Below are 17,080 nucleotides of genomic sequence, written 5' to 3'. Positions count from 1 at the left end.
AGGCAACATTAATAAGGCTAGAGATGCAACGTCACTGTTTTCTACCCATCCAATAGCACAAAACTTCTTTGGGAAAATATCAGATTCAGTGTAATAAGTGTAGTCCGACTTCGTGCTGGCGAGTCTTTGAATAAATAATACAAAGCACGTAAAAACAAACCCCCACTAAGTCCCAATCTGTCTTCTGCATGTCGGTTTTGAACGCCCCGCCCCGCCCCCCTGTATTATGAAGACCGCAACTACCAATGCTTAACAACACTGGACTTTCCGGCGTATGTTGTAGTTCAAGTTGCAAATCTGACAATAGTTTAAAATTGACGCTTGGCCCATCCATAGACACCTGAATGAGTTTCTTTAAAACGTCCAAAGATACCTTTTCACTGATACCTTTTAACAAATCTGACGCTGTTGAGTGTCCGAGAAAAACAGATGTAAAGTATCTTGTAACAAGAGATTTGTTTGGATCCCAAAATCGTACATGTAAATCCATTTGTTGCCTCTGAGAAACTTTATTCAAAGATTCGTCGAAACAAATCACAACGTAGGTACAGTCTTTTAATAACCTCTGAAGCTCTCGCTCGAAATAGGGTGCTAATCCAAACACTACTGTGTACCCCACTTTAGTTCAATGCAATTGCATTTTTTCTGCAATATCACTGTCAGAAAACATCAATTTAGTTTATGCACAACGCTCAGCTTCTCGGAGAGACATATGGTTCATCACAATTTGTAAACACCAAAGCATCTCAGCTTTACTAACTGAATCTGCTATTAGGTAAAGTTTAATAGTCGGTTTAGAAGTACAATGAATACTGCCTGACTGACAAGAAAAAGATGTGTCATTCTCAGTCGAAGATGCAGAAGTTGACGCATGACAATGATCGATAGATGAACTTTGATTCTATTAGTTTTGGACTCCTTAAACGCAACATGAGCTAATCCATTCACAACGCAAATGAAAGTCCTCCAGCTGATTTTTCCACTGTATTAGGCAATAAAAAATAATAAGAAACCATAATAATATATCGGCATATGTCGGCCTGATAGGGGCCAGAATTTCTTAGCAAAAAAGTTGCTTTAAAAAAAAATGCCTAATTTTGGTTAGATAAGCTCAGTTTCGGTTAGGTTGGGTTAGGTCAGGTCTGGTTAGGTTAGGTTTGTTTCGTTATTTATGTTTGTACTTACTATCACGGTCTGTAATAGATTGGCCCGCAAGAATTTGTGCAGGAAACTTTAATATTTCGCTTACATTTCTCACATAAGTATGTATAAAATTCAGAATTGACATTTCACACCCGATGCAGTAGCTTTCAACATTAGCTTTCCGTAACATGAACTCATTTCTCCTATAAGCATTCTGTTCTTTTCGTAGTTTTGGCCCCCATCTGTTTGACATAAGCCTATCTTAACAGGTAGAAACAGAGATGAGATATTAAACTAAAGAATGGCCTTACATGCGCACAACGTTGATTGCCATGTACTTAATATTCGATTGTATCGGATTTGTTAAGGTTGGCCCTTGTACTTTATCTGTGGAGAAAACAACGCATTTATTTTCGTGAACGTAGGTAGCCCTACAGGGCAAGTTTATGCGTGGGAACAACATGTCATATAGCTAAACGTAATGATTATGTCAATTTAAGTTAAAACCTATAACGAATAACGCAAATTTCATTAATATCGATGATGCGTATCTTTTTGACTCCACACCCAAATACACAAGGAAACAAAACCTGATTGTACCTAACCTGTGCATCCGGTGAGAAGGGGAACAATAACAGGTCCAGCACGTGTTATACTATGAATTTCATATTTTTCTTATGTACAGAGTTCAATGTACAGTAAGGGACACTTCTGGATGGTACACTTTTGCCGTCAATTTCCATATGGGTGTACCATCCAGAACTGTCCCTTACTGTACATTATCCTTCACAAGGGGCACTATCCTTCCTTATGTATTCTTTTATGGGCCACTCGCAGCATCACCAAGCACGTACACGCACTGTAATCCTCATTTGTTTTTAGTTCATTGCTTACCACTGGGAAGTGCTAATGTTGTTTATAGTGGCTGCTTCCGAAAACAAGCTCATTTCCTTCACGCCGTTCCGTTACGTTATCCTCATTTGCTTACGCCGTACTTTTGAGTATCCAAATTGGATGCGATAATAATGCACCACTATGTATTAAATTTACACGTACTGCGTCACTAACATAAGCCTAACGTAAAATTATTACATTAAAAGTGGATTACTGCCGGGACCGGGGTGACGATTGCTCATCAGACGCAATCTCAAACTCGCTCAGTTTTATACATAGTCATGAATAATTTATTTATTTTCTGTGGTGTGAAATCACTGTAACAAAAGCCTTTCTACTGTTATTCCATGCTGTTAAGAGAATAATGACCATCAAGACGTAATATGCTCCCTTGTAATTATTGTGCTGATGTTACCACGCGTGATTTAAAAAAAAAAAAAAAATGGACTAATGACTTTCTTACTGACTATTTTGTCTTTTTTAGTCACTTCATGATGCAGAAGTAACTTTTGCCTAATCCAGAAAATTAATGCTCCCCTTTATTTTGGCACTCCGCGCCTGAAAACTACTTTCGTTTTAGTTTTGCTTACATCCGTACATTTGAAGTATTTTTAAAAATAGTTTTAAAGACACTCAATAAACTTGTACGATATCAATAAATGTTTTCTGAGGACCAGTCCTACAATCTCCTGATGCCGCTTAAATGTCAGATAAGAACGGGATGATGAGTAATCATAACATTAATATATTATGTAAAATGAGAACACTGCCGCAAAATCTTGCTGAAAGTTTTAAATTACTCAATAAAATAGTATACCAATAAATATTCCCTCAGGGCAAGCCCTACAATTTCCTGAAGTCTCTTAATCATCAGATAAGATAATGGAATGATACAACTTATCACAGTACTAATGTGTTATTTTACGTAAAATAATAACTACTGCAGCAACATCTTGCTAACTTATCTGATGGTTAAAGATATCAGGAGATTGTAGAACCACACCTATTACTAAACAAGCAATCATAACTCCCAACTAGACAATCTCATTCCCGCCATTTACTGTTCACATTCATCTTTACATTGCTATTCATTTTAAACAAAAATAATAATAAAGAATATATCAAAGAAACAACTGGTGCTACTTAAAGCTGAATTACAGTTAAATAATTATCCATATTTCTTTCTTAAAAGACCAAGGCTAAAACAAAAGACCGCACACATGATTGTTGACTACAACATAGCGCTCTTTCAGGTTTCAAACAACCCCCTTTGACGCATCACTACTCTATTCTTTTTTCTAAATACAAAACTAACATGGTCGATAAGCGAACCACAACGTAGGATTCAAGCGAGCGCCTGTTTCACCGTCGCCACGTTCACTTGCGATTCATCATTGATGCTGAATTCGGACGCCCCAAACGGTGGATACCGACAGGATGACGCTGGATCCAACCCAACGGATCATGAATTCAGAAGCGCCCAGTGACTTATCGGTAGAAAAGAATTGAGCTACGCCTTGCATTTTTAACTTTCGGCCTTCTTTGGCTATTATCGTTGTTTCCCGGTTCTTTGGAGAAATTCATGGCTTATTCCCGGTTTTTCCCGATGGGTGGACACCCTGTTGATTTGATTTTGAGAATAACGTCCCGTTCAGCAGCAAGGCTACACGAGACGTGGACCTACTGATTAAAGTGAAATCCGAATCACATGAGCTCCTACCAGGAATCAAACCCATGTCTCCCATGCCAAAGATGCGTACGCTAAGCGCTTAGCCACGATGTGTAGTATAGTGTGGTATTGTAAGGATGTGAGACATGGGCTCTAGGAGAAGAGGAAAGACAGAGAATAAATGCTTTCGAAATGTAATGCTATAGAAAAATGTTGAAACTTAGACGGGCGGGCAAGGAATAAAATGAGAGAGTAGTGGAAATGGTAGGCGAAGAAAGGAGTATACTGCAGAATATTTTGAAAAGACAAGATAGGATGATTGGACATTACAAGACATAGAGGAATCATGCAACGGGCACGGCGGCTCAATGGTAGAGTGCTTACATCTTGTACGTCAGATCCCTGGTTCGATCCCCCGGCTAAGTTAGTTTGTAGTGAACAACACCATGTCCGTGGGTTTTCTCGGGTACTCCCGCTTCCTCCCACATTCTCATTTCACTAATTTTTCCATCATCGTTCACTTGTATTAATTATCCGTCTCTCTTAGCCTAAAGGGCATAATCGTGATATGTTAAACTGAAAGATTTCATTTTGTAGGAGTGACGGTAGTAGATATGGAGAGAATGAATGAAGGAATAATACCTAGACGAAAGCCGCGATTCAAATATAGAGAAGAAACGCTAAACAACCAACACATGCACTGTAAATCTGACCATGAAAAAGAAAGTGAAAAGAAAAAACCTTTATATATTTATTTAAAGAAGCTAATTGGCATACTTTGAATAGTATTTAAAAAGTGGTAAAATATATCTCCCTTATTTATTGCATATTTACGAGTTTCCTTAAACAGTTTCATTCACTTATTCCGTGATCTTTCTCAACAGGTTAAATCACTCACATGAAGATGCAATCACTAAGAAAACATATTGCAGGGCTCATGGTGATTTGGTCGCTTCTAAATAGTTGAAAAGTGACCAAAATCTCATCAAAAAGTAACTTTAAACCTTGATGACAAACTTGGACATAAATTGAATTTAAATTTTCTTTTTCAGCTAAAATAGGGCTGGCTGGATCACAGCTGAAATACGTAATAGTTAAACATGTTAACATTAAAAATTATTTTACTTAAGTTTGTCAACTATTAAAGAATTGGATTACTTGTGTTTAGAGGTTCATTAATTAAACACATACTTTGCACGGCCCTAGAAGGAAGAATAGACACAGAAGGGCTCCCAAATCCACCTTAAGAGCTTAACACCCACTAACTGCCCACTGTGCTTTAGCAAGATTAAAGGTTGAGGTGAGAATAAAGCTGACTTGGTTCACATGTAGGGGGGCGCGGTGGCTCAGTGTTAGAGCGTTCACCTTCGGTCCTCGGGGTCCCTGGTTCAATCCCAGCCCGCACCGTTGTGGACTTTGTGGTGGACAAACACCATGCTCGTGGGTTTTCTCGGGGTTCTCCCGTTTCCTCCCACTTTCTTCATTGCACCATTTCATTCATTCCTCATAATCACCTCTCCTTTAGCCTAACCGGCATAACCATGGGACGTAAAACTCAAAGATTTAATTTTATTATTTTGGTTCACATGTGGCAGCAAGTGCTGAAGTTTTCAGGAGAGAAGAAGTAAAAAGTTTCTGCTATTTTCCATTTATTTTTATAATATTTTTTCTTAGAAAACTGCCAATGTAAAACATAAATTACACGAAAAAATGACTTTATCCTCAAAAGAGTAACTTTTAGTGACAAACTTGAAAAAGAGTAACTTTTAGTAACCAACTTCAAACCAAAGTAACTTTTAGTTTTAAAAAAAAAGCGACTCGCCCTGATATTGCTCTTCTGATGCAAGTGTTTCTCTTGATATATTTGATTTTGTAGAATATATAAACATATAAGGAGAGATAATAGGGACGTCAGTCACGACTAAAGACTAGTGACGAAACACGTACTACCCACAGTGCTGCAACGAAGTAAAAGACAATGGACAATAAAACAAATAAATAAAAATTTAAAAAATATGAAAATCATTGCAAGTTAGAAAATAAAACGAGAAACACGACTTACGATAGTAAATATTGGAAATAAAATATTTAACTATAACAATAAATAGGAAAAAAACAACAATAAACTGTGAGAATACAAGATAAAAACATTAACAACGGGAAAGAATAAATTTGCTGAACAGACTTAGAAAACGGAAGCGAGGTCATTAGCATGCATAAAGTCAAGAACATGAAAAACACAACCTCCGTCATCCCCAATGAAGTTCGTGACGTTCCCTGAGGTCTCAGTATTCAGGGCATTTGACAAGAATCTGCTGAATACTCAGTGGGACAATATGTTCATAACACTGACGGTTCAGAGCATGCAACAAATAAGAATGCGTCTAATCCGCAAATGCGCTGGGAGCACTTCATCTCAGAGAATAGAGTGAGAAGAAGTTTGTCTAAGTCCGAAGACAGGCTTTCCAGTCTGAAGTTTATTGTCATGCGCCTGGGTCAACCTGCTTGTCAGAAAATAATTCTTGCAAGGATTCATTGGAAAAATTCTGGAGATTCTACCCGTTCAGAAAAACTAAAAGATGCAATAAACAAGATAGATTTATACCAGTACTCTTTAAATAGTACCATTACTTTAAATCTTACTAACTTCGTGTAGTTTATTGAAATTTAAAATCTTTAAATCTAGATTTTAATATAAATATCCCATGAATCTCACATTTTCTTTTAACACAAAATCAACAGTAAAATAATAATAACATTAGAACTTAGCTTTGTGATCAAACCAGCTACAACACACACACTTAAGTATCCAATTCTATTTTAAAAGAGATGACTAACCTGGACATCGTTATAAAGTGACTGATATGAAGCCATTTTAATCATTTCTTCAGCTAGCTTCTCAGCTGTAAAATGAATGCTTTTTTCTTTCAGTTGGTCCATTTTCGTAATTTCTTAACAGCCTGCAACTGAAAAGACGAACAGATTTATATTGACAACGAAATATATTCTGATATAACTTTATGAAAATAAGGCATTTACGAACTGTAAGATACAGTGAGCAACCCAAAATGCCTAGCAAATTATGTTAGTCCACTACTTAACCTGAACGCCAGCGATCTAATTCACAATCAGTCTTTACCACTGAATTAAGACCAGTACTTGGTAGTGAATATCACTATTCTTGGGTTATTTCTTGATTATTACTTAACTTATAAGTATATGGTATGCATAAATAAGACCCATACGCAATAATCTTTTTGTCTGGTATGAAGCATTTTAACTGTAAACTTGGCAACCCTATTCTTAATTACTATTACAATCCTCTTTACTTAAGGAGCCTTGCTGTTTTAAACTACTCAGTTAAAAGCAAATAAATAAACGTTGTAATCCCACAATTCCACCAGGCATTTGCACATTGAATGATGGGACATAGATTTAAAGTCACTAATATAATAGACGATGCTGAAACTTACAACATTTATTTATTTACTTTTAATTTAAATTAATTTAAAAATCAAGGCTACTGACAGAATGAACATTATTACTCGGTGCGTGACGTTGGACGCGAGTTAAATTAAAAAGTCATTATTAGAGCAACCCACATTATGCTTTATTTTTTGTGTAATTATGCTTTATTGTTAATTTCAGTCATTGTTTTATATTAATCGTGTATAATGTAAAATATTTACTATACATTAAATATTCTAAATATTTTGATCTATTTATTAATAGTTTATGCAACCAGTTTCTTTCATATTTAATGAAATTTCTACTTCATGCATTGTAAAGAGAGATGATTTACTCGAGTCAGTTTTTGTTTCACTTGTGTGCGCCTTAGAGGGGCATACAGGAAGGGAAAGTAAAAGATATCACCAAAAAATACAGAAAGTGCTGAAGTTCAAGAGGCACACATAACAATATAGTGTAGAGTTCTTTTGTACTATTCGTTGTTGGCGGAAAGTTTTCTTCATTTCCTTCTTTTTCTCCACATCAAAGGATTACACCGAAAAGTTTACAGAAATAAAAATTAACTTTTCATTGTTGCATTGTTATGTTCTCAATGATTTTGCTTTGTAAATATTGGTTTTAAAAAATATTAATATAGTATGTTGAACTTGCAGTTAAACAGAATTTTCCAAGAATTGTGTTATATATTTTAAATTATGCTTATTTTCTAAAATTATGCTTTTAAAATTAGTTTCTTCTGGACCCTTAAAAAACCACAACCATGTTCAAGGTACCAACCATATCTCTAAATTGCTTTTATGCTTTTGGGTTGCTTTAGTCATTATGTTAGGCGTTATGTACTAAGTTCGAATCAAGATATCACAAGGTGTTAACTGTAGTGGAAGTCCTTCAATTATACCGGACTTTGTTTTACATACTAGAAATACTGGAATTTCAAAATTATAAAAACTGAATTAACAATTAAATTTTGTAAATTTAAGTTTCAACCAAAGTTAAGTAAGCTTTTTATTTGACAACTTTTCAAGCCGAAGGTAAGTAGACCAGACTAGACATGATTGACTGCATTACATACATAGTGAGCTGAAAACACTAAAACATTCCATTAAAAACTTAAAGCAGGCCTTCTACTGTAGTTATGCAATAAGTGTGAATGTCAAGCATATTTCTAGTGGCTAATTGATCAATATATGTACACTTAACTATTACTTTTCACTTTGAAATCGTTCTTTTTTTTTTCCTTTAGCCACTTTCTTTAATGCAGATTAAATGCTTACATTGTGACGAAAAAAAAGTGTGTTTAAGTTTTGATTTTTATATTGGAATGCTAATAAAAAAAAAAGTGATACCAGAAATACGGCATACTGCAATTCCTGAACTCAATGTCTCAGACACCCTGTATGCGAAATATCTTTCCCTTAACTCGATTAGGATTTAGGATTTTTAGATTTCTGGGCTCTCGGCATTTAAGGCCATTTAGCCCGTCACGTTTGAGGGAGCACACTATCCGGGGAAAGGGAAGGAAGGAAGCGGCCTGGACCTATAAATTAGGTACCACCCCGGCATTTGCCTGTTGTGAATGAGGAAAACCCAGGAAAACCTCATTCAGGATGGTTGGCGTGAAAGAGTGTGTTACACTTTTTCGACCGAGTGCCCCCACCGGGAATCGAACCCGGGACCGCTCGCAGCGAAGGCGAGAGCGTTAGCGACTACGCTACGCGGGGCCATTTTCCTCAACTGGAGTGCGCGGGAATCTTTTCTTAGTAGTTCTTTATTGGACTTAAGGAAGAGAAGAGTTTGGCAGACGTAATACGAAAGAAAATACATTTTAATTTTCATAAGTATGTAATTATTAACTTTAAAAAAAAAAATACAAAAATTAAATCAATATGTTTTAATTAACATTAAGAAAATTATTAACAGTTCGTCTGATTCCTTTATTTCCTAGCTTTCTTATATAATACAAAAATTAGATCAATATTAGATCAGAAGTACGAGAATCGTGAACAAGCGAAAAATCAATCCATGACGAGGTTAGGCAACAAATGCCACAAACGCATTAAACTATTTAATTTAGATGAATAAATAAGATAGAGATAGAAAATAAACAGATAAATGAGGTGAGATAAAGATAGAAGTGTAGGAAATGTATATATCTTGATTCGCGCTGTTTTCAGCTCTCAGCTTACTTTATATGTTGTAAATTGTGATTTTTACTATGTACCTCGCGCCCAAACGTCCTGTCCCATTATTACGTAAGTAAAGAGATGTAGTAATGGTTAAGAATAATATCAAGATTTGCAAAATCTAGTTAAATGGTTTACACCATAAAGAATGTTTTATATTAATAAGTTGAGTAAAAATGAAGAAAATACACGTAAAAATAGTGAATAGTGATATTCACTACCAGGTAAAAGTCATCATATGGGAGTAAGATATTTCGTGGTGGAGCACTCACTTTTGCTGCGAGAAATTTTTGGTTGGATCCCTGGCCATAGCTACACGAATCTGTGGTGAATAACATCATATTCGTGGGTCTTCTCGCGGTCCCCTGTTTCCTTCAACTTTCTCATTCCACCAATGCTTGAAACAAATCAAATGTAATATGATCACATCATTTTGTGTGATATTTGTAATTGATTTCGTGTGCTACCTGTTTTTGAATGACTCCGATGTATTCATTAGTTCTGGAGATACGTGCCTTCCAAGCATTGTGTAAGAAATAAAGTGGAATTTTTATCGATATCTCGATCGATTGCTGGCCATGACCCATACTATCATTCCTCAAAATAGGGCACTTCCTTTGTGGGACAACCTACACACACACACACACACACACACACACATACATATATATATATATATATATATATATATATATATATATATGTGTGTGTGTGTGTAGTGTACAGGGTGTTTCAAAACAACACCGACAACGTTTGGGAGGTGGTTCCTGACACCAACACCAGACAAAAAGTATAGACCAACCTGGGCGCAGAAATGCTTCCTTTCGGAGTTATAGCTGCAGAAACCATAACAAAAAAAAAAAAAAAAAAAAAAAAAAAAAGTCTATAGCTCCAACACTATGAGACCTACAATAGTCGGATTAAGACTTCACTTACGAACTAATGTGCACTATCCAAAAATCCATATTTCAGAATCCTAAGGTATTCACGCAAGAATTTTTGTAGAGGAAGTTTGGCTACAGGCATATAACTTGAAGTACTCACCTGTTACCCTATAAAAATTGTTGCGGAAGTACCTTAGGATTCTGAAACATGGATTTTTGGATAGGGTACATATTAGTTCCTAAGTGAAGTCTTGACAAGACTACGCTAGGCTCCATAGTTTTGTAGCTACGGACCGTTAATGCTTATTTTTTCATGTTTTCGGCAGCCTACAACTCCGAAAGGAAAGGAACCATTTGTACACCCAGGTTGGTCTATATTTTTGTATTATCTTCGTGTCAGGAATCACATCCCAAAAGTTGTCGATGTTCTTTCGAAACACTATATATATATATATGGGTGATTCCACGAAAAAGGGAAATTTTCACTTGGAAAATTTTTGTTCCGTTGATGGTCGCCTATTTCAATAAAAATATCACATGCACTTACTACTACTAAGTACATGTTAATTAGGTGTTCAGCAGAGCTGAATCGTTATTGGTGTAGTAAATAAAAAATAATAAACTTTTCAGCACCCACGGAGTTGAGACCATAGGTCACGGAGTTGAGATTAGTTAACACGGAGTTGAAAATTGCTGTGGAGTTGAGAAACGTGATACATCTGGGTGATAAGTTTTGGTTTATAAGTGATTAAGCTTATAATTTACATAAAAATTGAAGTAATTTTCCAATAGTTTTTGTAAGTTAGAATTATTCTCCTTATGTTGAATAAAATTCTAACAAACTAGATGACACGTAATTTGTTATACAAAAATACTCCAGAAAATACTGCAAGCATATGAAAATATATCTAATGAAGGTTCCAAAATTGAGTATATATATATATATATATATATATATATATATATATATATATATATATATATATATATATATATATGTTGTAAATACGAAAAAAAGAAATACACATACACTTATCGAATATTGAAAAATTATTGCGCTTTCAATATGTTGACTATCATATGGAGAGGACAAACTTTTTACATAAGCTTACGAAACAGACGAAGTAGTCACTAAACCTGTCTATTGTCTACTTCATTTATTTTCTGAGCTTATGTAAACCGTTTGTCTTCTCTGTGTGATCAAGTCCACACGTCGAAAGTGCAATACTTTTTCAACATTCGGTAAGTGTATTTGTACCGTATATTTGGTATATATACAAGGTGTTTCAAAACAATACACACATCGTTTGGGAGCTGATTTCTGACACCAAGATAAGACAAAAAGTATAGACAACTGGGTGCACAAATGCTTCCTTTCGGAGTTATAGGCTGCCGAAAACATGAAAAAAATGAACTTTAAAGGTCCATAGCTCCAAAACTATGAGATCTGCCGTAGTCGGGTCACGACTTCACTTAGGAACTAATATGTGCACTATCCAAAAATATGTTTCAGAATCCTGAGGTACTCACGAAGCAATTTTTATAGAGGGAGTTTGGTTAGGGCGTATAATCTGAAGTACTCACCAACTACTTCTATAAAAGTTGTTGTGGAAGTACCGCAAGATTCTGAAACATGGATATTTGGATAGCGCACATACTAATTCCTAAGTTAAGTCTGACCCAACTACGGTAAGTCCTATAGTTTTATGCTATGGACCTTCACCTTCAAAGTTAATTTTTTTTTTCATGTTTTCGGCAGCCTATAACTGCGAAAGGAAGCATTTGTGCATCCAGATTGGTCTATACTTTTTATCTTATCTTGGTGTTAGGAATCACCTCCCAAACGTTGTCGGTATTGTTTGAAACGCCCTGTATAATGCACATTAAATGACAGTGTAAGGCACTCATCATTTCTGTTTTCTTTGGATAATTCGATGTTCTTTGTTAAGAAGCCTTCATTTTCCACTCCAATGAAGGAAATGTCTTGAGGAAACAGGGAAGGGCTGTTCTAGTCTACACAGAATGACAACTGCCAACGCTTTTTAAACGTCAGGTTTAGTAGGCTAGGAGAAATTCCTCCCGATCCGCGTCATAAAATTGACTGTCCGCATATTGCCCTCAGACTCTTCGACAATCTCTGAAAAGAAAACAATTAGTTGATCATAAGATTCAGACGTCAATAGGTTAAAAACAGATACCATCCATCTTGACTTGACTGAAGTTTTACCTCCGGCTACCTGACAGCCCCAAATCTGAACTTCCGCGAAACACTCCTTAAATGGGCTAGGACCCTCCAGCCGGTCTTTGAGTGTGAATGACACGTGGTCAGCGTGTCGGCTCCTACGACCGTTGCGATGGTCTGCGCGATCAGGTTTCAGTACATCTCTACTCAAATGAGTTTTTTAATTGCCTTACTGTGCGAAGTAAACACCATTAATTTTTGAGCTTCCACCGGGAAACAAACCCAGAACCACGCACGAAAGGCGAGCATACCAGTCACGAGACCATAAACGAGCTTTATTTCTATCAATATATTGAAAGAACAAATATTTGGAAGAGCATGAGCATAACAAACACTACAGGATTATCAACTCCGTGACTTGTCTCAACACCGTGGATTCCTTAGTTTTCAGATGGACATGGAGTTGAGAAAATCGAATATAATTTATTTTTACCGGCCCACTTTTTAACCAGTACATGTGAGTAATTGTGTACGAATTTTCTACGTTAAGGCGTAGGTTCCTCAAGGGAAAGAAGGTATATACCATACAAATACATTCAGTAATAAATACCATGGTGTTGAGAATCAATTAATATACGCACCTGCTTTCCACACACAAAAATATTTTTCCTATAGCTTTTAACACATGCACACAACCTTTTCTGTTCTTCAGTCAAACATGTCTGCCTTGTCTTCTTGTGGGTGTTGCCAATGTGGACGACCATGCTATCTGTTGAGAGCAATGATAATTTTTTCTACCGCCATGGAGGTGAGACGAAATAGAGGTGACAGAAACGAAGCATAGTCAAGCTTTCCAAAATAATCGTTATAAAGATTTACTTTCCACAAAACCGAAACATTGAAGTGTTCTCTTCCATTTAATTACCATTAAATGATGTTTGATTTGCGACTTCAGTTGTAATTTATTGATTAAAATAAGTCAACTGTAGTCTGTGACAGCCCACGGTGTTGAGAAATTGAGTAATAATTATTTTTTTACGTATGTTTCGTGTTATATTTGCAAACTGTTATACATGGCATACCTACTTTGTGACGGTTACTACCAAACAAAATAAAAATGAGGTGATTCTTTCTAGTAGTAGTTTGAAGAAATGCCCGTGACATAAAATTTCCCTTTTTCGTGGAATCACCCATATATATATATATATATATATATATATATATATATATATATATATATATATATATATATATAGAGAGAGAGAGAGAGAGAGAGAGAGAGAGAGAGAGAGAGAAAACCGGTTGTTAAAAAATTAGAACAGCACCACTGGTAATGAACCACAAATTTTTATATATAAACAGCTTTATAACTGTAATTTTACGTTTCACGTTTACACCTTGTAAGTCAGAGACTAATGACAGTGAAACTATCATTATGCAATAATTTGTGGAATAAGAATGTAAGAGGAGACAGTACCACAAAAAAATTTAGGACATAACATTGTCTAACATAAATTCATATGACCTGAGCCTTTATTATCCAGAAATCCGAACGTTAATGGCATACAAAGATTAGTTTAGGTAAATTAGGCAGGTTAGAATAGATAAGGTATGACCTTTTGTCAGACTTGTCCTTGGCCTAGAATCGACCCAGAAACCTCTACATTGAGCCACAGTGCCACCAGCACAACTGAAAATGAAATTAAATCTTTAAGTCTTACGTCCCACGATTATGACGGCTAAGCTAAAGGAGATGGTGATAATAAGAAATGAATGAAAAATGGTAGAATGAAGAAAGTGGGAGGAAACAGAACTCCACGAAAACCCAAGCATACGGTATTTGTCCACCACAAAGCTCACTTGGCGCGAGCTGGGATCGAACCAAGAACTCCATCATGTGTGTTGTATAAGCTGGTAGGGGTTACTACAAGTTATGCCGATTACTTAAATGTTTGGTGTTTAAACAAACCTACTATTCTTACTTTGTGGATTACTAAATTTTACAATCGATTTTCCCAAAGAGTGAGTTCGTACTCTTAACTCTGTGCCTAGAATAATTTCATAGAAAAGGCAGTATGTTTGTGGTGATTGTACATTAGCGATTCTATTCTTAATCTGGACGAACATTTCTTTGCAATACAAATACACATAAAAAAAAAGTAATTCCATTGTGGTTAAATCTGTATCGCCGGACCAATTTTATGAAATTTATCTGGTGACTTGAAGAATTTATATTGCTTTTTGAGGAAGAGAAAGTGAAATCAGGCGAGGGGAATAGTTGCAGTCAAGAATATGGTTGCTGTTGCTGGTTTGTTTTTGATGTAAGCGGCACTCCATGTGGAGGCAGAAAGTGATCATCTGACGAAGAGATACACTTGTTATGATTTACTGGTAGGAAACAGAGTATGGAAATGATGCGTAAATACAAGACTGTGACATATCGTGGACAATGTTTAGCAGAAGGGGTCCAGCTACTTTTTTTCTAAAAAAAAAATGTTACAATTTCGGTAGCTTCTGTTGACATTAGGTTAGTTTAGGTAAGATTCGGTTACTTTATGTTAGACTACATTAGCGTAGGGGGCTAGTATAATTTTGGAAAATATGATAGAATTTCGCTTATTTCTATTAATATTACGTTAGTTTAGATTAGTTCAGGTTTGTTTAATATAGTTTAGTTTAGGTTAGGTTATGTTAGGTCGAAGCACTTGCATCTTCCATTTCTCCCGTCAATTTTGTATTCTTTACGTACTTCTGGACCTCGTCTGCTAAACATTTACCCATATCATGCTTGAGTTTTATCGAGGTATACAAAAATAACGAATATCAGTTGTTAAAAGTCTGTGAGACATGGTGTACTGAACAGGCGAACAGTTTATCATAAGCGCGAAACAAACTGAAACTACAGAAAAGAAGAGGGGATAGTGTTGGAACTGGGGGGTGGGCTGGAAACACATTAATCTAACCTAACCTGAACCAACAAAAAATACACAATATATAAAAAGTAAGCAATTTTAACTCAAAGAAAGTCTTGAACCCAAATCCAAAGACATGACAAGAAGAGGAACACCTAATCTAACCTAATTTAGTACATTTTGGTATTTTTTGGGGCTAATGTTTAGCAGAAGGGGTCCAGCAATTGTTTCTATAAAAATGTTACAATTTCGGTCATTTCTGTTCACATTAGGTTAGTTTAGTTGACTTTGGGTTAGTTTAATTTAGGTTAAGTTAGTGTAGGGGTCCAGCATAACTTTCCAAAAAATGATAGAATTTTGCTTAGTTCTGCTTATATTAGGTCAGTTTTCGTTACGTTATGTTGCGTCTAACTACTTGCATCCATATCTCCTGTAAATCTTGTGCTTTTTACGTGCTTCTGGACCCCTTATTGGGACGGCATTTAGTATCTCCCTCAAAGTTGTCTAACACACAGGCCATGCAGTTTATGCCGTATAAATTGTTTTACCAGTATCCTTGTTTATGCGCATACCCATCACGTGTGACAGGCCTGCTCTCTACGGACGATTTCTTACTGCTCTGGTCCCCCCCCCCTGCTGTGCTCCTGCCGTGACTCGGTTAAATAACATTTGTTTTAGTGGCCACCTAGCTCAAGATGGTTCGTGTTTTATGCAATGTAGTTTTTATCCGATACGTCTACACTGAATTTCGAACAATAATCCCAACCGTGTATGCCAGAGTCACAGCATAGTGGTCTGGAGGAGAAACTAAATATATTTTTTTTTTTTTCGTTATTTTCTTGTAGTCTTACTTTACAGCACTAATGCCTTCCTTTGTACTGTCAATTCAACCTATAAGAATAATAATATCAAAATGTTCACAGATTTAGGTTCATAATTAAGATCACTCATATCAACAATCAGTACTAGAGCTTACAAAACCAAGGACGCGAATGCAAATTTATCCTATTCACATGTTATTACAACACTAAATTTTTGAATAATAATGGCTTAGGTTAATAAATTTAATTATTTCGCAAATTTGCATATAAAATTTATAGCATGTAAATTTACGATCTCGTCTGCTAAATTCAAATACACAGTTTGCTGACCCCATGAAATAAAACGAAAAATATTTAACACATTGAAACTTGCTGCACAATAACTACTATAAGAAATTAAAGTTGAAACTTAATAAAAATGAAAATCACCATACAAATGTCAACAAAACCAGTCCCTCCACTGTTTCAAAAATATTGATCAAACACAATGTGGCTAGATCCAAGATAATATTTCTGGTGATAGATGGACATATGCTGAGACGCCACTTTCCGTAATGATTTGTGTTAACGAAACGCAAAGTATGCGTTTCAATTTAACATTACAGTTAACCCTGTCTCAGAAGCGACTGAACTAAGGCTACGATTCAATATATAAAATTCAAGACCTTACTTAACGATCGTGTGAAAAGTTAACTTGACCCTAGTTCAGGTTGAAATTTTCTCCTGTCCTTATTTGGACCCTGGCCCATATGAATCTTCATCCTATTAAATCGATGAATACAAAAAACAACCGAGCATCGGCGTCTGATTGGCTAGTCTCGTCTCTGCCATCCTCTGATTGGCTGCTTTTGTTTCCGCCATGATTGTTGGCTTAAAACATTGCGATCCTATTGACCGGAGTGGGCAGAGTAGGGTTGGCGAAAC

General features: G+C 35.9%; 1 protein-coding gene across 4 annotated transcripts in view; it reads right to left on the bottom strand.

Moving 5' to 3' along the window:
- LOC145680868 (TBC1 domain family member 19) overlaps nucleotides 1-16,814 on the bottom strand; it is a 193,091-nt gene extending 176,277 nt beyond the window's left edge. The window contains exons 1-2 of one of the 4 annotated variants that reach the window (XM_081752006.1): nucleotides 16,591-16,814; nucleotides 6,545-6,672 (exon numbers count right to left, since the gene is read on the bottom strand). In XM_081752006.1, coding sequence (XP_081608132.1) covers nucleotides 6,545-6,646 — 102 coding nt within the window. In that variant the 5' untranslated portion in view covers nucleotides 6,647-6,672; nucleotides 16,591-16,814. Of the gene's footprint in view, nucleotides 1-6,544; nucleotides 6,673-16,486 lie in introns of all 4 variants that reach the window. The other 3 variants (XM_081752007.1, XM_081752004.1, XM_081752005.1) reach the window with 3 other exon arrangements.
- Between the last annotated feature and the right edge of the window lie 266 nt (nucleotides 16,815-17,080).

This window comes from Thermobia domestica, chromosome 3 (genome assembly GCF_964235325.1).
Source record: "Thermobia domestica chromosome 3, izTheDome1.hap1.1, whole genome shotgun sequence".
Lineage (NCBI taxonomy): Eukaryota > Metazoa > Arthropoda > Insecta > Zygentoma > Lepismatidae > Thermobia > Thermobia domestica.
Note: the sequence above shows the minus strand (reverse complement) of the source record. Positions and strands in the feature narration are given on the sequence as shown.